The sequence below is a fragment of the Aotus nancymaae genome, unplaced genomic scaffold (assembly GCF_030222135.1).
Source record: "Aotus nancymaae isolate 86718 unplaced genomic scaffold, 86718_ANA_hifiasm-v0.15.2.pri h1tg000076l, whole genome shotgun sequence".
In the NCBI taxonomy this organism is placed as follows: Eukaryota; Metazoa; Chordata; class Mammalia; order Primates; family Aotidae; genus Aotus; species Aotus nancymaae.
This window is the reverse complement of record NW_026988491.1, coordinates 1,430,082-1,453,100: the sequence shown is the minus strand read 5'-3', so window position 1 is coordinate 1,453,100 and position 23,019 is coordinate 1,430,082. Positions and strand designations below refer to the sequence as shown.

General features: G+C 43.6%; 2 protein-coding genes across 6 annotated transcripts in view; one reads left to right on the top strand and one right to left on the bottom strand.

Moving 5' to 3' along the window:
* Positions 1-6,982: 6,982 nt before the first annotated feature.
* TFIP11 (tuftelin interacting protein 11) overlaps positions 6,983-23,019 on the top strand; it is a 20,878-nt gene continuing 4,841 nt past the window's right edge. Inside the window, exons 1-11 of one of the 5 annotated variants that reach the window (XM_021666182.2) lie at positions 6,983-7,296; positions 7,491-7,567; positions 8,415-8,529; positions 9,772-9,989; positions 13,467-13,620; positions 13,929-14,085; positions 16,642-16,769; positions 18,340-18,492; positions 20,281-20,808; positions 20,938-21,044; positions 22,654-22,822. In XM_021666182.2, the coding sequence (XP_021521857.1) occupies positions 9,781-9,989; positions 13,467-13,620; positions 13,929-14,085; positions 16,642-16,769; positions 18,340-18,492; positions 20,281-20,808; positions 20,938-21,044; positions 22,654-22,822 (1,605 nt within the window). In that variant the 5' untranslated portion in view covers positions 6,983-7,296; positions 7,491-7,567; positions 8,415-8,529; positions 9,772-9,780. Of the gene's footprint in view, positions 7,297-7,357; positions 7,568-8,414; positions 8,530-9,771; positions 9,990-13,466; positions 13,621-13,928; positions 14,086-16,641; positions 16,770-18,339; positions 18,493-20,280; positions 20,809-20,937; positions 21,045-22,653; positions 22,823-23,019 lie in introns of those variants that run through there. The other 4 variants (XM_064367875.1, XM_064367873.1, XM_012464908.3 and 1 more) reach the window with 4 other exon arrangements.
* SRRD (SRR1 domain containing) overlaps positions 20,742-23,019 on the bottom strand; it is a 15,430-nt gene continuing 13,152 nt past the window's right edge. The window contains exon 8 of the transcript XR_010339327.1: positions 20,742-22,907. The gene's annotated coding sequence lies outside the window, so the exon portion shown is untranslated. The remainder of the gene's footprint in view (positions 22,908-23,019) is intronic.

Here is a 23,019-nt window from a genome sequence, read left to right as displayed (position 1 = left end):
TGCATCCCCTCCCCCCCACACACACACCCAAAATTTGTCTGGTTCCAGGAGTTCCACCTTTTATGAGCGGTCCATCCATGAAGACCCTGAATATTCACAGAACTTCCTAGGAAAACACTGATAGAAAATAAAGAAGCCGGGCCCGGTGGCTCACGCCTATAATCCGACACTTTGGAAGGCCGAGCCGGGCAGATCACCTGAGGTCAGGCATTTGAGACCAGCCTGGCCAATGTGGCAAAACCCCATCTCTACTAAAAATACAAAAATTAGCCAGGTATGGTGTCGTGTGCCTGTCATTGTAGCTACTTGGGAGGCCGAGGCAGGAGAATCTCTTGAAACTGGGAGGCAGAGGTTGCAGTGAGCCAAGATCATGTCAGTGCACTCCGTCTAACAGAGTGAGACTCCGTCTAAAATAAAATAAAAAATAAAACAGGTGAGAGAAAGGAAGGAACAGATTCTATTTCTAGCCCCCAAGTCGTAGCATTGGGTCTTGTCCCCTGAAAAAAATTAGGCTCATCTCTCCTGATTTGATCTGAAAAGATTTTGTTTGGAGTACTACATGAATATATTATAAAACATGGGACAATCAGAAGAATTCATAGTAAGAATGCAAGTGGCTATATTTGTATTTCTCAATAGCTCCTTTCTTCCATAAAGGTAACGCTACCATTTTCTGTTTGGACATAGTCTTCCAGACTTTAAATTTTTGAACATATAAATATTATCATCTTAAAGATGTATGAAAAAAACATTTTGAGTAGGTTATTCCAAAGTGTAATTTAACAAACTGCCCTGGCAGTTGTTTGTTTTAGAGACAGTCTTGCTTTGTTGTCTAGGTGGGAGTGCAGTGGCAGAAACACAGTTCACTGCAACCTCTAACTCCTGGGCTCAAGCAATCCTTCCACCTCAGCCTCCCGAGTGGCTGGACCATGATACCTGGCTAATTTTTTATTTTTTGTAAAGATGGGATTTCACTATGTTGCCCAGGCTGGTCTCAAGCTCCTGGGCTGAAGCAATCCTGCCTCCGTCTCTCAAAGTGCTGGGATTACAGGCATGAGCCCCACCCCCCGGCTCCTGGAGCGTTGCTGATGTGAACATGTGCTGATTTAACACCAATCCTTTTACTAGCTGCCTGTTCTAAAGCAAACCATCTTTTTTGAGCATTTCACTTTGGCTAGGTCCTTAGGCCGTTACCAATTTTCACTGCTATTGACAAAGCTGCAGTGGACATTCTCTTGCATATATAACCTCCTGGTGCCACTGTATGAGTGAGCCTCTGCAAAATGAGAAGTAGAATTGCTGGGGTGAAAGGCATAATATTAACTTTTTTTATTAATTCCACCCATACACCCTGATTTGGGCAGAATTTTTGTCTCACTGTGAAATCAGAGCCTTGTTCTAGAGCCTTTCTTGGGGGTCCCTTGGAGCAGTGGGTTAGCCGTCACTTGTGCCCTGGCCCATCCTCTGTCCAGCTTGGGCAACATGCATTCTGATTCCGTAATTTGCCATATATGAAAACGTGGTAATCTATATATTACTTGGGTGCTATTATTATATATAATTAGCTTTGGAGTCACAACTAGCGTCACATACTGGCTCTACCACTTTCTAACTGGGACTGGCCAAGTGATTGTACTTCTCTGAGCCTCAGTTTTCCTCTGTAAAATGGGAGTAAAGGGATAAGAACTATAGGGGGATATCAGGGGATGGTTAAGAAAAATCCCAACCCAAGAGAAATGTGAGATAAGCAAACACATTATCTAGTTTAGTAGAGCTAAGCAATGAAGACTTACAGCCCCGTGGTGAAGGCTTAATAAATAGTAGCTATAATGATTACTATTACATTGTGAAATAAGAGATAGGTTGTGATGAACCATCCATATCTTCTCATCAGGATGCATGTTTGTCCGGCTGATAGCCAGCCATCTGTAGTCATGGCATGGGGTTGGAGAACAGTCTTCTGCACATGTGCCTGATGGACTGAATACAGATCTCCACCCTCGTTAGCAGCTGCTAACCTGGTTGAGCCATCAGGGCCTCCAAAGGGCTTGGCAATTTTTCATTAAAAAAAAAATCTCTTACCAATGTCCACCCAAAGAATAAATCCCCTACCCCTCCAGGGTAAGGGATGGACAGCTGATGGAATTACAGACCCAGGAAGCTCCTGTTCACCAGTCATTGGGTAGCAGAGGACATCCAGTCTCATTCATTGTTCCACTTATCTCTTGGCAACCAACTAGCCCCAAACTGAGTGACTTAAAACAACTATTTTTTTTTTTGAGACGGAGTTTCGCTCTTGTCACCCAGGCTGGAATGCAGTGGTGTGATCTCGGCTCACTGCAACCTCCACCTCCCAGGTTCAAGAAATTCTCCTGCCTCAGCCTCCCCAGTAGCTGGGATTACAGATGCTTGCCACCATGCCCTGCTAATTTTTGTATTTTTAGTAAAGACAGGGTTTCACCATGTTGGCCAGGCTGGTCTTGAACTCCTGACCAGCTGAGGCGGGTGGATTGCCTGAGATCAGGAGTTCGAGACCAGCCTGACCAATACAGTAAAACCCTGTTTCTAATAAAAATACAAAAATTAGCCAGGCATGGTGGCATGCGCCTGTAGTCCCAGCTACTTTGGAGGCTGAGAGAGAATTGCTTGAACCTGAGAGGCGGAAGTTGCAGTGAGCCGAGATTATAACACTGCACTCCAGCCTGGGCAACAGAGCGAGACTCAGTCTCAAAAAAAAAAAACCAAAAAGATATTGCAGAAATGACAGTGTGTGACTCCAAGACTAGGCCATAAAAGACCTTGTGGCTTCTGCCTTGCTCTCTCTTGCTTTGCTCATTTTGAAGGAAGCTAGCCACTGTCATAAGGACACTTGGTAGCCACATGTAGAGGTTCACATGGCAAGAAACTGACCTGCCAACAACCAGCACCAGCTTGGCAGCTATGTGAGAGAAGCACCTTGGAAGCTGGTCATCTAACCCTGGTCAAGGCTTCAGATGACTGCAGTCCCAGCCAACAGCTTGACTGCAACCCCATGAAAGACCCTGCGTCAGAACCACTTAGCTAAGCCACTCTCAAATTCCTACCAAAAGAAATTATGTAAGATAATGTTTATTGGTGTTGGCAAGCCACTAAATTTGGAGGTAATTGTTACACTGCAATAGATAATACATAGGTAATCATTAAATATTTGTTAATGACTAAATGAATAAATGAATGATGAAGGCTGTGGTTCCTCACCGTACTGTGTTTTGAGGATATTTGATTTATAGATAACACCCAGAGCCTATGGAACCTTATGTTCCAGCTTTCTATATAAGGACAGAGTCTTCACGAATTCTTGAAAGATAAGTAGGGTAGAAACCATCTGTAAGAAACATTTAGAGGGAAATCAAATTGCTAATCTCAGCTGATCTGGGTTCTCAATTCTGCCAAGTTCAGGACACCATATATATTTTTGGGACAAAATGCAAAATAAGAATAAGCCATGTGCAACTGTATAATGTCACTGTCCTAGAAAAAGTACATGTGCTAGTCTTTAAATATATCAGCTTTGAAATGCCACTTATGGATTGTTTCTATGGTACCAACCTATTTAAAGTTGTAACTGAGCAAGGATTTTTTCCCCCAAATTTTTTGTAGGCAATATGGAAATGGTGCTGTATGGCATAGGCTGCAGAAATAAGAGGTTAGGAATGAGGACTCTGGGGTTATAACAAAGTACCTTAGAAGGCCGAGGAATCTAAAGAGATGGTGTCTGCAGAGTTTGGCTCTGTGGCCCTGAACACACAGGACCCTATGTATGGTTTTGCAAAGCAAGCACCATCCTGGGAGTTTGGACTCGGGTTTCAGGCCTGACCCTGTCCTTAAACTCACGGTGTGGTGCTGGCACCTCCCCTCTGCCAGAGCCTCTCCCACTGCATCAGCTGTGAAAGGAGAGGTATCGACCCATGAATGTTGGAGTGCTCTGCCAGCCTCCTCCTGCCCAAGGAGCCTTGTTGCTTGGCAACCCCTTTTGCGAAGGCCACACGTCTGAGCACCTCACTGGGAATGTAGACATGAGTGTGGATGTTCCCAAATCCCAAAGCAACGTTTTCGTTTTCTTCCCCCTGGGAAATGACAGGAGATCAGGATAGATATGAGACCTTGAACCTAAAGCTCTGGTTGTCTTGTAAAACTTTTCCTTGTTTTTCAAAGGCTGGGCATTTGATCCCAGAAATCCTGAAAAACCATGGATTTTTGAGACTGAGAGGGGTATGACATTGGTTTTTTTAAAAATGAAGGCCTGAGCAGTGGCTCATACCTGTAATCCCAGCCCTTTAGGAGGCCAAGGCGAGTGGATCACTTGAGGCCAGGAGTTTGAGACTAGCCAGGCCAACATGGTGAAACCCCATCTCTACGAAAAATGCAAAAATTAGGTTGGGCGCAGTGGCTCATGCCTGTTTAATCTCAGCACTTTGGGAGGCCAAGGCAGGCAGTTCACAAAGTCAGGAGTTTAAAACTAGCCTGGCCAGCATGGTGAAATCCCCTGTCTCTAATAAAAATACAAAAATGAGCCAGGCATGGTGGTGCATGCCTATAATCTCAGCTACTTGGGAGGCTGAGGCAGGAGAACTGCTTGAATCCAGGAGGTGGAGGTTGCAATGAGCTGATATTGTGCCACTACACTCCAGCCTGGGTGACACAGTGAGACTGTCTTGAAAAAAAAATAATAATAATTAAAAAAAAATTAGCTGGGTGTGGTGGCGTAATGCCAGCTACTTAGGAGTCTGAGGCATGAGAATCACTACAGGTGTGCCTGTAATGCCAGCTACTCGAGAGGCTGAGGCATGAGAATCACTTGAACCTGGGAGGCAGAGGTTGCAGTCAGCTAAGATTGCACCACTACACTCCAGCCTAGGCGACAGAGTGAGACTCTGCCTCAAAAAATAAATAAATAAGAATATAGCCACAACCATTTAGGAAGTTCTTACTATGCCAGGGGCTTTACATGCATTAATTACCACTTTCTGTTTTTGTTTTTCTGAAAACTACTCTTAGAGCAGTACTGTCATTATCCCCAATCTACAGATGGAAAAACTGAGGTGCAGAGAGGTTAAGCAACCTGCCCTCAGTCCCTCATCTGAGAAGTAGTGAAGTGGAGATTTGGATCCTTGAAGTTTTTACTAAAGAGCTTTCATTTTTAAAAATTACAAAAAAAGTTGTAACTACAGAGAGAAACATTTTCCCCATAATAATTTGAGATTAAGGAGACCATCTGATGCCTTATTCCCTGCCAAATACATTAATTTACTCTCCAACAAACAAGGACATCCTCTGATGTAACTAACAGGCAACCATGAAAATCAGGAAATTAACACGGACACATCATTACCATGGCATCTTAGGCCCCATTTAAACTTTTCCAGTTGTCCCTATAACTTCCTTTCAAGCAAAATGATCCAGTTCAGAATCATGTGTTGTGTTTAGTTGTCACGCCTCTTTGGTCCTCTTCAGTTTGGAACAGTTCAAAGGTCTTTGATTTTCATGACCTTGGCACTTTCTAAGATTATAGTTTTGTATACAGCATGTCTTTTTATTTGGGTTTGTCTGATGTATCCTCATGATTACACTCAGGTTATGGATCTTCAGCAGGAATGTCGTAAGTGATGTTGGCATCTTCTCGGGGCATCCTATCAAGTGTCACATGACTTCGCTTTGTCACATTCCTGACAATGCAGACTCTCATCACTACATCAGAGCCTGCACTCTTAACTACCCCATGACAGTCTACAGAGGTCCCTTCTCCAGAAGCCACAGAGTGAGATCCATTTGGTAAAGCAAATCCACTAGCATCAGTCCCTCATGATCAAAGTAATTGCGGCTCCATAAAATCTGCTGTAAAGCCATAAACATAGCGACAGAAAAGCCAAGCTTATGTACATTTTTGGCTTTTGGGCTATAAACAGATGTATATACATTCAGGCACAGACTAAAAACACTTTTTTCCCCTTGTTTCCCTTACTCCGCTCCTGGTGGGCCTTGTAGTCCCCAGCCTTCAGTGCTAAAACTACATTTTCTATTTCTTTCTGGAGTACATATTATGTGTCAGGCACAATTACTCTACATGTCACTAGGAATACAGAGATCATTAAGACACAGTCACCATTGCTAAGAAGCCCACATTTAACTGGGTACACAAAAATTGTTTAATTCTTAACAACCATTTGATGGTAGACCTAAGTATTTGACTCCAAGTCCCATGCTCTTTTTACATTCCAACAATTGTCTCTTGGATCTTTTCATCACATAGAGCAGAGAGAAAAATTAAGCAAAAATTAATAGCTGACTCTTTCTCAGCACCTACTGTGTGCCAGGCACAGTTTTCATGGCCTACAGTTTTATCTTATTGAATCCTTAACCATTTTGCAGAAGAGAAAACTCGCTTACATGTTTTCTTAGACTTGCCCAAGGTCCACAGCTGCTAAATTGCAGAGTCAAGGTTGGAACTCCAGAGCCTGTGTACAGTTAAATGTCTACACAGAGTCCCAGGGATAGTGAGGGCTTCCCAGGGAGGGCCCATGAGTATTCTGCTCACTATATCACCTTGGCCTAGCACAGGTGAGGGGCACTCAGTATATTTTAATTAAATCAGTGAATAAATGAATTTACCAACCTGCTGGAAATGAAGAGAATGGAAACGTCTCCTGGAGAGAATACTTGGGAACTCTAGAGTTTGCCCATTCATTCCTTCATTCCCTCTTAAACTCCTTGCATAAAGGACACTGCCCTGTGCCCACGAAGGTGCTTATGATACAGCCAGAGCCAAAGATACAGGAGACACAGTTTTGATCTTCATTATTCCCAATTGAATGCTGTGTCCCAGGCACCCTATCATCTCACAGTATTTACCACTACTACCCTATGGGCTAATCCTACATCTCTATTTCACAGATTTACAATCTCAGAGTGGCAAAGTCTCCTTAGGCCAAGATGGCTCAGCGGTTTCCACACCAGCCATCAAAGGCTGAACGTCGCAGTGCGAAGCAGGCGCGGCAGGAAGGCCGACTTCACGGGGAAACCACTCCCCAGCCATCATTCTGGGCCTTGCAAATCCAGCCCTCCTTTCTAAGATCCCAGCCCACCATTCTACAGGCAAATCAGCCGCAGCGTTCCATCCTGTCCTTGCAGCCAGCGCGACATCCGCTGTCGACAACGTCATTTCCGGCGCGCCGGCCCCCATGCATCCGGGGTCTGGCGTAGGAGAGACTGTCTTTCGCGGACTGTGAAGTTGAGTTTGGTACCTGAACGCTCGGAGAGGTCAGTAGCGCTGGCCACAAGGGGACTCAGGGACAGTGGGAGTAGGGCTCCGACTCAGGGAAGGCGAGCCTCGGACCAAGCCGATGTGGGGGTGGGGAAGGGATTCCATTTCGCAGACAGCTCTGTCGAGGCACGGAGAAGGGCGGTGCTGCTTGGGGTCAGTTAAGAACCTGAGCCTCCTTTGCCAAACCTAGACAGCAAGAGAGACACAAGCCCGAGGCCTGGCTTCTAGCACTCCTGAGTTTGAGCCCTATAAGCAGTGGAACCTAGGGTAAGTTACTAACTTCTCTGAACCTCCTTTGTCTTATCTGAAGCATGAAAATTAAGGGTAACTACCTTGTAAAAGTGTCTTGATGCACACAGTTGATAATCGGTCTCAAGCGACCAGCATGTACCTAGCTTCAACTGATGAGGGCTTCGTAATTTGTGACTACTCGGGGCTTATCACCACTCCCTATGCCCACGGAGACACTGGTATTATTTAACCTTATATGTCTGAGATTCCCCACCTTTTCTGAGAACTGTTCCTTTCTGTACACTCCTGGAAGAGGTTGGGACCAGCTGCACCCAACCAGGGCACCAGTGAGTTACTGGAAGGCAAGGATAACGTTTTGCCAGAGTTGACCAGAGTTTGACACTGGCCTGTGGAAGTAGTGAACTCCGAATGCCTTAAGGCCGCTTTCAGCAAGACAAGAATCACAATTGCTGTCACCTACCGAATGTATTATTGTGTAGTGCACCATGCTTGGCACTTTGCGTGCATTTAATACTTATACACTGAGTATCTGGTAGAGTTGAATTTGAACTCAGGCTTTGATTTTAGCGTGCCTGATTTTACAATCACTTTGTTAAGTTTACTCCCTAGTCCAATAATAGTAATGATGATTGTGATGGTTAATACTGTCAACTTGATTTGATTGAAGGATACGAAGTATTGATCCTGGGTGTGTCTGTGGGAGTGTAGCCAAAGCAGATTAACATTTGAGTCAGTAGTTTGGGAAAAGCAGACCTACCTTAATCTGTGCGGGCATAATCTAATCAGCTGCTAGCACAGCTAGAATATAAGCAGGCAGAAAAATGTGAAGAGACCTAGCCTCCCAGCCTTCATCTTTCTCCAGTGCTGGATGCTTCCTGCCCTGGAACATCGGACTCCCAAGTTCTTCAGTTTTGGAACTCGGACTGGCTCTTCTTGCTCGTCAGCCAACAGACAGCCTATTGTAGGACCTTGATGGTGTGAGTTTATACTTAATACACTCATATATATATATATATATATAAAATACATATATATAATACATAATATATATAATACATATGTAATACATATATATGTATATAATATATATAATATATATGTATAGAATATATAATATATATGTATATAATATATATAATATATATGTATATAATATATAATATATATGTATATAATATATAATACATATGTATATAATACTCCCATATATATATATATGGGAGTGTATTAAGTGTATTTTATATATATGGGAGTTTATGGAGTTTATATATGGAATATATATATGGGAATTTATTAAGAGGGACAGAACTAATGGAATATATATAACAATATATGGAATATAATATATATATTATATATAGAATATATAATATTCCATATATATGTTCCGTTATATATATTCCTATATATATATACACATATATATTCCATTAGTTCTCTCCCTCTAGAGAACCCTGACTAATACAGTGATTAACCTAATCATGGGACTACAGTAGAAGCTATGGTTTCTTGAGCACTTATTTTGAACTCATTGAATTCGCCTTGTAAGCATTCTCTAAGGTGGGTATAGTAGTTTATCCCAATTTAAGAAAGACAGCTGAATCTCATCCCCCAGCTACCATGAGGTAGATTCTTTATTTCAATCCCTGGACATCTGACTATTAAAATAGTGTTCATAATTACTACAGTTTTTTTAGCTCATCAGAAGAAATTCATGTCTTGCAAGGAAAACTAAAAATTAAGTTTCATCAAGTAGTGTATTTCAAAAAACATATTCTAAAAAAATCACTCTCCTGGGACCACCAAGGATCCAGATATAATTCTTTCCTCAGTAATAGAAAAAATAAAGGAATCTGGGATCTAAGAAGGTATCCACTCATTTTCTAAGGCAGTACTGTATAAAATAACCTACTTAGATATTTTTGTGTGGTTTATGTATGTGTGAATGTGTGTGATATTTGTGATACTGACTAGGACAAGGAAATATATACTTTTAAAGAATCATAGACTGTTGGGACTGGTATTTTGTTCACCTGTTTTAGTACTGATTGTTTTCTAAAAATATGTTTTTAATATCTACTTTATTGAACAGTAATGCCAATTTTAATGGACTTTGAATTTGGAGAAAGTTCTGAAGGCAGCAAGGAATAGAGGAATCCTCCTGCTGTTGCCCCCAGGACTTATTATGGACTGTGCCCTTTTTTTGTCTCTTCCTTTAGTGACTGGCCATGTCACTGTCCCATTTGTACCGGGATGGGGAAGACCGCATTGATGATGATGATGATGAGCGGGAGAACTTTGAGATCACTGACTGGGATCTCCAGAATGAGTTCAACCCCAACCGACAGCGCCACTGGCAGACCAAGGAAGAAGCCACCTACGGGGTGTGGGCAGAGCGAGACTCGGATGAGGAGAGGCCCAGCTTTGGAGGCAAACGGTATTGGCTGGCATGGGGGCTGCTTCACCTTGCTTTAGGGAAGAGGAGGAAGATGGACAGGGAGTGGAGGGGGTCCCCTGATAAGTATACTTCTCACCTGGCCTTGTTGAGACTGTTAGTTGTGACATCATCTCAAGAGGGCCAGTTTCCTCTTTAGGCTAGAGTGCTGTTCTTTCACTAATTTATTTTATTTTATTTGTTTTTTTTTTTTTTTTTTTTTTTGAGATACAGTTTTACTCTGTCACTCAGGCTGGAGTACAGTGACATGATCTTGGCTCGCTGCAACCTCTGCCTCCAGAGTTCAAGTGATTCTTGCACCTCAGCCTCTGAAGTAGCTGGGATTACAGGCACACGCCACCCCCTCCAGCTAATTTTTGTATTATTAGTAGAGACGGAGTTTTGCCATGTTGGCCAGGTTGGTCTCAAATTCCTGACCTCAAGTGATCCACCCGCCTTGGCCTCCCAAAGTGCTGAGATTACAGGCATAAGCCACCATGCCTGGCCTCGCTGATTTAATTATCAGTGTTTATTGAGTGATTACTATGTATCAGGCCTGTGCTATAGACCCATTCTTGCTTTCCTGGAGCCCAGACTCTAGAAGAGGGAAATAGGCAGTAACAATTCAGACAATTTGAAACTTGTCACTGAGATGTAGGACGTGAAGGAGAGCGTATTTTAGGGCATTTCACCTATTCTGAGAGGTCAGGGAAGATTTCTCTGGAGAAAAGTGACCCTTAAGCTAATATGACAGACAGTAGAAGATAACTAGGGTGGTAGAAGAGGTCTGAGTATGCAGAGCTCTTGATAGGAGGCATCACAGTGTCCACAAGGATATGAAAGGCTTTGGGAACTGGAGCAGAGACGGGGAAGGGGAGCATAGTGTGTGTGATAGAGAGGATGTGATGTGGGGCTGGGTTATGTTTTGAGAAGACCCTTTTGCTGGTGTGCTCAATAGGCATGGAGCCACAGTGGAAGATAGTGTGGTGACGTGAGGAGGCCAAGCCAGTGGTCCCTGCGGAGGTAGTGGAGGCCTGGGCTGGAATAGTGGTGGGCAATGAGGATTCAGGCTGCACATCTCCCCAGCACAAGGTTATATGTGCCCTGGCTAAAACTCACTCCACCAGGGTATGCCAGGTTGGGGTTTTTTTTTGCTTCGTGTCCTCACCTGTGGCCTCTAGGCTCCATCCCATTGAGAGTGTGCCTTTTCTCTTATTTATTTATTTTTTTGACATGGAGTCTTGCTCTGTGGCCAGGCCAGAATGCAGTGGTGCAAACTCAGCTCACTGCAACCTCCACCTCCTGGTTTCAAGTGATTCTCCCGCCTCAGCCTCCTGAGTCGCTGGGACTACAGGTGCACGCCACCACACCCAGCTAATTTTTGTATTTTTAATAGAGATGGGGTTTCACCATGTTGGCCAGGATGGTCTCCATCTCTTGACCTCGTGATCCTCCTGCCTCAGCCTCCCAGTGCTGGGATTACAGGCGTGAACCACTGCACCTGACCAAGAGTGTGCCTTTTTCAAAGGAGGCTGGGGTAGAAAGAGTATAGAGATTAGTACAAACTCTTCTCATCCACAAGGAAGTCTGAAAGTGGATGACAGATAGATCAGGGATCAAGAATTGCATAAACATAAGATAATAATAATAACTAACATCTCTTTGCTGCTTACTTGTTCTGACTATTTCTTTCTTTCTTTTTTTTTTTTTTTGAGACGGAGTTTTGCTCTTGTTACCCAGGCTGGAGTGCAATGGTGTGATCTCGGCTCACCACAACCTCCGCCTCCTGGGTTCAAGCAATTCTCCTGCCTCAGCCTCCTGAGTAGCTGGGACTACAGGCGCGCGCCACCATGCCCAGCTAATTTTTGTATTTTTAGTAGAGACAGGGTTTCACCTTGTTGACCAGGACGGTCTTGATCTCTTGATCTCGTGATCCACCCACCTCGACCTCCCAAAGTGCTGGGATTATAGGTGTGAGCCAGTGCGCCCAGCTGTTCTGGCTATTTCACAAACCTGGATTAATTTTCCTTATGAGAAAGGTACCATTATTATCCCCATTTTACAGATTAAGAGACTGAGACTAATGGTCATACAGCTAGGCAGAGGCTAAGCTACAATTGGAACCTGAACCTATCTATCTGACTCTAGAGTTTGGGATCTGGACCACTAAGTTACATTATATATCTTTAGGAAAAAACTCCCTGAATTCTGTTGTTGCCGTGGGGATGTTGAATTACTAGGTTGGTCATGTTACAAAGCATTACTTTATTTGCTGTATTCCCAGGGTTTTTTCTTTTTTTTCTTTGAAACACAGTCTCGCTCAGTTGCCCAGGCTGGAGTGTGTAGTGGCTTGACCTCAGCTCACTGCAACCTCTATCTCCTGGGTTCAAGCTATTCTCATGCCTCAGTGTTTTGAGTAGCTTGGGATTATAGGCGTGTGCCACCACACCCAGCTAATTTTTTGTATTTTTATTAGAGACAGGATTTTGCCATGTTGGCCACACTGGTCTCGAATTCCTGGCCTCAAGCCTCCCAGAGTGCTCAGATTACAGGCGTGAGCCACTGTGCCCAGCTCCAGGGTCTTTCATTGTAATTTTTTCTTTTTTAAACCACACAGGACAAATATATCAACTTTATTTTATACAAAAAGGAGCTCAGGTTAATGACTTAATGTAAGTGCTTGAAGCAGTCAGAGTTTAAATCAGTATGTTTCATTTTACAGAGTTAATTTCTTATTTCTTAGGGGACTTCAGTGTAATTTTCTTCTTTTCCTTTTTTTTTGGAGACAAGGTCTCGCTCTTTTGCTCAGGCTGGAGTGCAGTGACATGATCAGAGCTCATTGCAGCCTCAACTTCCTAGGCTCAAGCAATCCTCTCATCTTAGCTTTCCATGTAGTGGGGGCCCCAGGCATGCACAACCACGCCTGGCTAATTTTGTTTATTTTTTGTGACGAAGTCTCACCATGTTGCCCCAGCTGGAAATTTTCACATTCAAATAAATTTAATGGATATGAGCTTTTTCTAAGTTTGATTAATATAATCATTACATACTTTACATTTATATGATCTTTCAATGGGTTTTACTTATTCACGATTACCCATCAAAATTTCTGCTTCTGTTGGATTTTTGTACTTGAAATAGTTTTCAAAACAAATGCTTTTTATGATAAATTAATTTTTTAAAATGTAGGAAAATTGTATTATCACATCATATTTTGAATTTATAATCAGCTCTACATTGAATAATAACTCTTCAGCTGTAGAGGAATACGTCAGGTAAAAATGTTAAGTGTGACTACAGGAAGCCAAATCTAGGGTCCTTTTGATTTTTTGATGTATTAAAAAAAAGTGTTACTTTTTTAAAAAAACCTCCCATGAGGTTCACTCTAAGGAGTTCTCAAGCACGTAGTTTCTGCAAAGGGATTTCTGCAGAGAAAGGAGTTCTTTACAGGCCCCGCGGGGTCTGTTTCTGTGCCTGCAGGGCCCGTGACTACTCTGCGCCAGTCAACTTTATCAGCGCGGGGCTCAAGAAAGGGGCGGCGGAGGAGGCAGAGTTGGAAGATTCTGATGACGAAGAGACACCTGTTAAGCAGGATGACTTCCCTAAGGATTTTGGACCAAAGAAGTTAAAAACGGTAGCGTCTCTATTGCAGGATTGTGACCCTAGTAATACCCTTCAAAGGTCATTATGGCCCAAGCATTTTCTAGCCAGGGAGCTCATCTGGAACACAGTTTGTGAGTGTCTCCTTTTGGTGGCAGGTTTCTGTGAGGTGTGAAGTGTGTAGTGCAGTCTCTTCCTTCCTTACACATACCACACACATTTCTGGTTCATGTGACACTCTTCATAGTGCTCTATAACTTAGGCCATTTTCCTGTTGACCAAGCATCTTAGATTTTTCTTCTTTTTGTTTTTTCTTCCATCAACTTTTATTTTTCTTTGCAGGGTGGCAATTTTAAGCCCAGCCAGAAAGGTTTTGCAGGAGGAACCAAATCTTTCATGGACTTCGGCAGCTGGGAAAGACACACGAAAGGAATTGGACAGAAGCTTCTTCAGAAGATGGGCTACGTCCCTGGACGGGGCCTCGGGAAGAATGCACAAGGTATTGCACCCTTGTCTTGCATGGAGGCCAGGCAGAGGGAAGGAGAGGGGCACTGGGAGAGGTGGTTAGCTTTTCCCTTTTAAAAGCATTTTCTCTCTCCATTCAAATGTTTGCCAGCACAAGACATTTACGCTCCTAAGCTCCCTTGCTTTATCAAAGCTCAAGTTAAATAAAATAATTGTTTCAACAGTAAGAAAAGGGTTAGGGTCTAAAACAGGCTGCAAACAGGTTGAAGACAGACTTTTTTTTTTTTGGTCCTGATCAGTGCTTCTATAAACAAAAATGAGGCTGGGTATGGTAGTTCGCGCCTGTAATCCCAGCACTTTGGGAGGCTGAGGCAGGTGGAATACTTGAGGTCAGGAGTTCAAGACTAGCCTGACCAACATTGTGAAACCCTATTTCTACTAAAATTACAAATATCAGCCAGGTGTGGTGGCGCATGCCTGTAATCCCAGCTACTCGGGAGGTGAGGCAGGGGAATCACTTGAACCCAGGCAGTAGAGGTTGCAGTGAGCTGAGTTCATGCCACTGCACTCCAGCCTAGGTGATATAGCGAGACTCCGTCACCAAAAAAAAAAAAAAAAAAAAAAAGAATAAATAAAAAAAATGAGTTAGCTGCTAGTATTTTAAAATGAGACAGTTTCACCTTAAATTCTAGATTTTGCCTGGCAGGAGTTAGTTGAGGCAAATCAGAGCTGCTCCTGGGATAATGGACATTGTCTTCTCTAGGACACAGTCTCCACAACTCCCTGCAGTCTTCCATCCCAACCCAGGTGAACTTTTCTCAGTCCCAAAGGCATTTGAGTTTGTCATCCCTACTCACAAGGGTTTTAGTTTTGCAGAAATGGTTATTTGTCCTTCAGGAATATCAATAAAACATTGTGTGTAGCTTTTTTAATAGCTAGAGCCATGTGGTTGTAAAACTGGCTGAGCAAATCCTGCACTGGTTACTTCCATCTTCATCTAGAAGATAACACAGTCTTACCTTCTGGAGACCAAAGCCACTCAAACCAAACAGTTGGATTCTTCCCACAGGAATATTCCTTCCTCTTCTTGAGCTATTTCCTATGTGTGATCGCCAAGTAGATATAATCAAATGTATCCTCTAGATGGAATTTCACTCGTTGCCCAGACTGGAGTGAAATGGTGCAATCTCGGCTCACTTGCAACCTCTGCCTCCCAGGTTCAAGTCACTCACCTGCCTCACCCTCCCGAGTAGCAGGAATTACATGTGCCTGCCACCACACCCAGCTAATTTTTGTATTTTTAGTAGAGACGGGGTTTTACTGTCTTGGCCAGGCTGGTCTCAAACTCCTGACCTCAGGTGATCCACCTGCCTCTACCTCTCAAAGTGCTGGGATTATAGTCTTGAGACACTCTGCCCAGCCTCTAAATAATTATTAAAGTGAAATCCAGGTTATTTGTTGAAAACATTAGGTACGTGAAAAATACATGAACTTCAGTAAAGATACACTGAATGAGAATGAGGGGACAGTTTTTTGTTTGTTTGATACAAGGTCTCACTCTGTCTGTTACCTAGGCTGGAGTGCAATGGCATGGCATGATCATAGCTCACTGCATCCTCAACCTCCTGGGCTCAATCGCCTGGCCCCGAGATAGTTCTTAATTGAGACTTCAACAGTACTAAACGGAAGGGAGGCAGGGATGGAAAATTTGGAGTGCGGGGCATATCTTCATTTAAATGTTGCGGTCCTGGTTGTAAACTCTTATGAGAAAAACGCAACATTTATTTCTAGGGCTTAAACTTGTTATAAAAAAGTTAAAAAAAAAAACTAAAAAAGTTAAACATAGGAGATACGAACTACTAAGTAAAATATGTGAGGAGTCTTGTATTGCAGCTTCACTTCAGTCAGAATCAATTTAGTATCTGAATTATTGCATTTTCCCTAATAGAGGCTTCCTAATAAGTGAAGTACGGAATTTAGTATGCTGGAGTTCTCAGTTATAAATGTGGTGTTTTCTTCCTGTTCACTAAAACAATCCAAGTGGAGCAGGGCATGGCAGCTCACACCTGTAATCCCAGCACTTTGGGAGGCTGAGGTGGGTGGATCACCTGAGGTCTGGAGTTTGAGACCAGCCTGACCAACATGGTGAAACCCTGTCTCTACTAAAAATACAAAAATAGCCCGGCGTGGTGACATGCGCCTGTAATCCCAGCTACTTAGGAGGCTAAGGCAGGAGAATTTCTTGAACCCGGGAGGCAGAGGTTGCAGTGAGCCAAGATCACGCCATTGCACTGCAGCCTGGGTGACAGAGCAAGACTCCATCTAAAAAAGGAAAAAAACAATCCAAGTGGAAATGGAAAACTATTTGGGATATAAATAGTCAGCAGACTGTTCTGTGGTAGCATAAATGTTCAGAAGTTTCAAATCACAAGGACATGAATAGTGTTCTGAGGGCAGAGAATAGCTCTTCTTCCTGAGTGTATGTTATTTTGTGGAATGAGCAAGAAACTCATTTCACTGAGTGGCTGACAGACATACACGAATTGCTGCATTCATAAGGTACTTTTTATCTTTTGCTGAAATTAATCAGGTATCATTAACCCAATCGAAGCCAAGCAGAGAAAAGGAAAAGGTGCTGTGGGGGCTTATGGATCCGAGCGTACCACTCAGTCCATGCAAGACTTCCCTGTAGTTGACTCAGAAGAAGAAGCTGAAGAGGTAACTGGAAGTCAGGAGATATGGGTGGGTGGTGTCCTCTGCCATTTCTAATGGCTGTTCATTCATCCCTTCATTCTGTTAGTCCTCACATATTTATTGTATATGTACTGTATGCTAGGTACTGCGCTGAAGGCTAGGGGCACCATGGTGAAAGAGCATAGGACAGACAGAGTGTAAACAGGCAGCTGTGTGTGGAAGTGGCAGTTGAAATGGCAGAAGGTGCTAGGGGCTGCCTTGATTGAAAATAAGCTTGGGTTGGAAGGTGGTGTTGACCTACTTTTATAAATAGGCTGGTCAGGGAAAACTTTCAAGAAAGGAAACATTTCAGTTGAGACTTGGCAGAAGGGTGAGCTGAGAAGCCAGAGGACACTGAGAGGCTCTGAGCTTGGTGGTTAAACCGAAAAGGAAGCCCTTGTGGCAGGAGGGTGGTACACAAAGCAGAGGGGAAGTGCCTTCAGAGGGGTGGGTGGGCCACAAGACAGGCCATGACAGCCAGTTTTAGGTGCTTGGGTTTCATCCCAAGTGCAGCAGGGAGCCATCTACTGGCAGCTGTGTGTCCCTTTTCCCCAGTGATAGAAGGGGCCAACTCTGTTGATTGAAGAATTAACTCTTTTCCCATGTGAATTTATGGGGGAAAGCAGGATGCTGCAAAGAAACATGTTACTCTTCATGTTACTGACCTTTTGATGAAAGAGTCATTTGATAATGTAGGATTAACCACTCTTGAGTCAGGGATTCTCAGAAGTCTACAGGTGCCAGGCACACCACAGAAGCAAGTAAGATGAGCCAGCTGCCAGACAATAAGGAGTGGTGGGGACTGGGGCACAGAGGTGAGGCTGTAGCCTGTCTAGAAGGTAAATCTTTATTCGGCTCTAGGTGATTGTTGCTTATGAGGATGTGGGTTCAGTATTGCCTGATAATTTTCCCAAAGTAGCCAGATGTGTAGATACTTGAAGAGAAAAAATAACAAGTCTTAACTAGTATGAGAAAACATCATGACAACCCCAAAACCAACTTCTGTGGGCTGGACTCTACTCCCGTCAGACTAAGAAAGTTTACAGGTTTGTGTTGGGCTGTATTCAAAGCCTAGGCTGCAGGTTGGATAAGCTTGCCTAAGCTCCTCCTGTAGAAAGGTTTCGCAGAGCCCCTTAAGAGATACCTTTGTTTTGAGAGTTAGGGCCTGCTTCTTTATCTTCATTTTAAAATTAGAAACAAGGTTTTACGTACTTTAAAAAATCCTTTACATTGCATTTCTAAGTTTTACATGAGGTGCATTTAAAACCAGCATAGCGCCTGCCCGTAGCAGATGCTCCATACATGTTGTTTCCTTTATTTTTATTTCTCCCACCCATCTGGTGCACCTGCCTTCCGAACCTCATTATTTGTCAGAGGGTGAGTGGGATCAAGGAGCATCATTAGATAGTTTTGGTGTCATGCAGGTGCATCCTTTCCTTCCTTCATACAGAACCTGTAGATAAATCTGGTGACATCTGTTAATAGTCTCAGTTACTGCACCTGTTGTAAAAAGTGGTCATTCCTTGCTTCATCTGACTGCATCCTTTTGGTTCAGGAGTTTCAGAAGGAGCTGAGCCAGTGGAGGAAAGACCCAAGTGGAAGCAAGAAGAAGCCCAAATACTCTTACAAGACCGTGGAAGAGTTGAAGGCCAAGGGCAGGATTAGCAAGAAGCTCACTGCTCCCCAGAAGGAGCTTTCTCAAGTCAAGGTATGGGGGCCCTTGGACACCTGGTACAGGATCCACACCCCAGAATTAATCACTGAACATTTTCTAAGGTTTTTTGGTTCTTCCAGCTAAGCTTTATTTTTTATTTTTTGGTACCTTGCTTTTCTCACTTGCTTATGGGAGTGTAATGAATAGGAACATGCTCACATAGTATTAATATCATGTTCCCATTCATTACACTCCCATATTTAGTAATGGGGTTCCTTCTCTGCCAGGCACTCTTCACGGTGCTACAATGGTAAACCAAATGATGTTCCTGTGTTTCTGGAGCTTACATCAGTGAATTCTTGTTATTCTTATTATTAAAAACTCAGTTTTTAATATGTAATGTTGTTGTTACATCCTTGTTATTAAAAACTCAGTGCAAGCCAGGCGCGGTGGCTCACGCCTGTAATCCCGGCACTTTGGGAGTCTGAGGCAGGTGGATCATGAGGTCAGGGATTCGAGACCAGCCTGACAAACATGGTAAAACCTAGTCTCTATAAAAAATAAAAAAACAACACAGTGCAAAGCGTTTATAATGAGTGCATAATTCCAGAGAGTGACTGTACTGTATTATTTGATCCTACCTCCGTTGTTAGATTTTAGCTTTTTTCTGGTTTAATTTGGGTTTTTGGCAGGTTAATTTGTGTGTCTAAGGCTAGACATGTACATGTGCAATCACCAGGTCAAATACAAAAGTACTTAAGGCATTTAAATACTAAGAAGGTTGTATTAACTCTCTGTGGACCAGGAGGTCAGAAGAGAGTCCCCAGGGCACTTTAGCCAGCATTGAATATTTTCTTTTTTTAAAGATAGATTAAATTTCAGTCACTGTACATGCATATAGAGTATTAAGTTTTCCATTATGTTTCCGAGCCATCAAAGAACAATGGTGACAGTTGCCTGTTGTCATTTGCTGTGGGACATATAGTGTGATAGACCTCAAAGTGTGGTTCTCAGACGTGTGCTGTTATATTATCTGGATGACCTGGTAAGAAATATGGGTGTCTAGGCACCTACCAGGAATTTTGAGTCTAGACTGGACCTCAGGACTCTTTTCTTCCCCCAGTGATTCTAATGCTGGTGGTTCATGGATCACACTCTTACTTAAAAAGTGGTGATGAATCTTCTGTTTCAGAAGTATAGTCCATATTCAGATTTCTTGTTTTCCTAAAATTTTGGAATTAGCTCATTACCTCGGTTGCCTTTGTTCAATTAGCTTTTTGTATGTTTTGTTTTAAAATTTAAAAACAACTTTGTTATTACAATAGCAGTGTGTAGTACATTTTAGAAAATTAGGAAATAGGCAAAACTATAGAAAATATTTCCATCCTCCTAAGATTACTGGATGTTAAGGTCTTATTGTACAGCCTAGATCTTTGTCTGTGGTTATATGCATTTTTTAAAAACCAAAATGTGATACTCTGATTGTATGTGACCTCCTTTGATCAGTACAGCTTCTACTTTTCCATTAAAATATATTTTCACATCTCCTAATACTCAGTCCCTATTTAAATTTCGTGTTTTCCTAAAAAAGTCTTTTCCCTCTATCTGGCTTATTCAAAGTGATCCAATCTAGAACTGCTCACTGCATCTGATTTTGTCCCTGGAAGTCTCCTTTAGGCTAGGACAGCACGGATCCCACTTTATGAAACACTGCCCTTCTCTCGCTCTGTTGAATAATGTGGTCTTTACACACTTCCCCTGTCATGAGGCCTTCCCCTGGGCTCAGCGTGTGTTGCACAGGGCTGCAGTGGTGTTAACCTTCGTCCCTTTACGTTTTCCAAGGTCATAGACATGACAGGCCGGGAGCAGAAGGTCTATTACAGCTACAGCCAGATCAGCCACAAGCACAACGTTCCTGATGATGGGCTGCCGCTGCAGTCCCAGCAGCTGCCACAGTCTGGCAAAGAGGCCAAGGCCCCGGGCTTTGCGCTGCCCGAGCTGGAGCACAACCTGCAGCTGCTCATTGACCTCACCGAGCAGGAGATCATCCAGAATGACCGGCAGCTACAGTATGAGCGGGACATGGTGGTCAACCTCTTCCATGAGCTGGAGAAGATGACCGAGGTCCTGGACCATGAGGAGCGTGTCATCTCCAACCTCAGCAAGGTCTTGGAGATGGTGGAGGAGTGCGAGCGGCGGATGCAGCCTGACTGCAGCAACCCCCTCACCCTGGATGAGTGTGCCCGCATCTTTGAAACCCTGCAAGACAAGTACTATGAGGAGTACAGGATGTCTGACCGTGTGGACCTCGCTGTGGCTATTGTCTATCCACTCATGAAGGAGTACTTCAAGGAGTGGGATCCCCTCAAAGTGAGTTGTTGGGAAAATCAACCTATCTCTGCCTCTCGGTTGGGCTTGCCCTTGCTTGATGAGATGGTCTGGTGGGCAGGGAGGGCTGGAGAGCCCGCTGCCCCTCATCTGCTCCACCTTTCTCCCCAGGACTGCACTTATGGCACCGAGATCATCTCCAAATGGAAAAGCCTCCTAGAGAATGACCAGCTCTTGTCCCATGGCGGACAGGACCTCTCAGCAGATGCCTTTCACAGGTACCGCAGGGCAGGGCTCTGCACTCCAGCTCCTTTCTCCTGGGGGGTTGGGAAGGATTGCTGAAGGTGGGTGAAAGCAGCAGCGCTGGCCTTGATTAATTCTCTGCTCATGCTGACACTTTTTAGGAATTTACATTCATTTGACTATGAATTTTTTTTTTTAACTTTTTTATTTCCATAGGTTACTGGGGAATAGGTGGTGTTTGGTTACATAAGTTCTTTAGTGGTGATTCGTGAGATTTTGGTGCACCCATCTCCTGAGCAGTGTACACTGAACCCAGTTTGTAGTCTTTTATCCCTCACCCGCTTCCCACCCTTTCCCGCTGAGTGCCCAAAGTCCATTGTGTCGTTCTTATGCTTTTACATCCTCATAGCTTAGCTCCCACTTAAGAGTGAGAACATATGATGTTTGGTTTTCCATTCCTGAGTTACTACTTCACTTAGAGTAATAGTCTCCAGTCCTATCCAGGTTGCTGTGAATGCCATTAATTCTTTCCTTTTTATGGCTGAGTAGTATTCCACTATATATACACATATACATACACACAACTATATATGTGTATGTGTATATATAGGTGCATAGATACTTGTCTGAGCAAGTATCTTCTTCGCATAATGACTTTATTTTTTGAGACAGAGTCTCGTTCTGTCACCAGGCTGGAGTGCAGTGGTGCGATCTCGGCTCACTGCAACTTCTGCCTCCTGGGTTCAAGAGATTCTCCTGCCTCAGCCTCCCGAGTAGCTGGGACTACGGGGGCACACTACCATGCCCAGCTAATTTTTGTATTTTTAGTAGAGATGGGGTTTCACCATATTGGCCAGGGTGGTCTCTATCTTTTGACGTCATGATCTGCCCATCTCAGCCTCCCAAAGTGCTGGGATTACAGGTGTGAGCGACTGCACCCAGCCATGACTTCTTTTCCTCTGGGTAGATACCCAGTAGTGGGATTGATGGATCAAATGGTGGAAGTACTTTTAGTCCTTTAAGTAATTTCCACACTGTTTTCCATAGTGGTTATACTATTACATTTGGCCATGAATTCAGCTGACACTTGTCAAATGTTTGTTGAGTATCATGCTTGTGCTAGGTGCTGGGCTTACCCTAGGAGTACAGCAGACAGCCTCTTTCTACAGCACAGCAGAAAAGGTAGATGGGAAATAAAGTAGTGAGCAATAAAGGCGGGTACACCAAGTACCACAGTAGAGAATTGCAGGAGTGACCTACTTGAGATGGGGGTTGGGACAGCGGTCTTAGAGGAGGTGACGTTGAAGCTGCAATATGAGGGTGAGGCGTGAGCTGATGGATAGAAGCCTATAGATAGGAAAGCACTTGATACCTGGGAAGAGGTCCTTGTGACCCTAAAGCAGCTCTGCCAGGTGGGCGGGCACTACATAGGAGACTGAGGCCTCAGGTTGAGAGGACGGTCACGAGAACAAGGAAAAGGCAGGCTCAGGTCTGGCCAGTATGGTAACTGGCCTGACGGTTTCCTTTGATTGGATTTCCATGTTGTTGCATTTTTGTTTCTGATTCTAGCGAGGCAGGTGGTGGTGGTGTACTTGAAAACAATCAGTGTAATTAACCAGCCCGTCCTCTGCCTTTCTCCCATAGGTTGATATGGGAAGTCTGGATGCCTTTTGTTCGAAATATTGTCACCCAGTGGCAGCCAAGAAACTGTGACCCGATGGTGGACTTTCTGGATAGTTGGGTGCACATTATTCCTGTGTGGATCTTAGATAACATACTGGACCAACTCATCTTCCCCAAGCTGCAGAAGGAGGTGGGGTGAGAGTCATGGGAAACAGCTGTCGTCACTAACCACCGGGACAGTCTATGTCTTCATTATCTCAGTGCTGTTAAAACACCTGGAATTAACAGAATTTGTCAACCCAATTATTGGTCTATAATGTTAATTCCAGCCTTTTCCTCAGCACTTTTACCCCCAAGCCACCCTCAGGAAAGAATTCATTTTCTTGA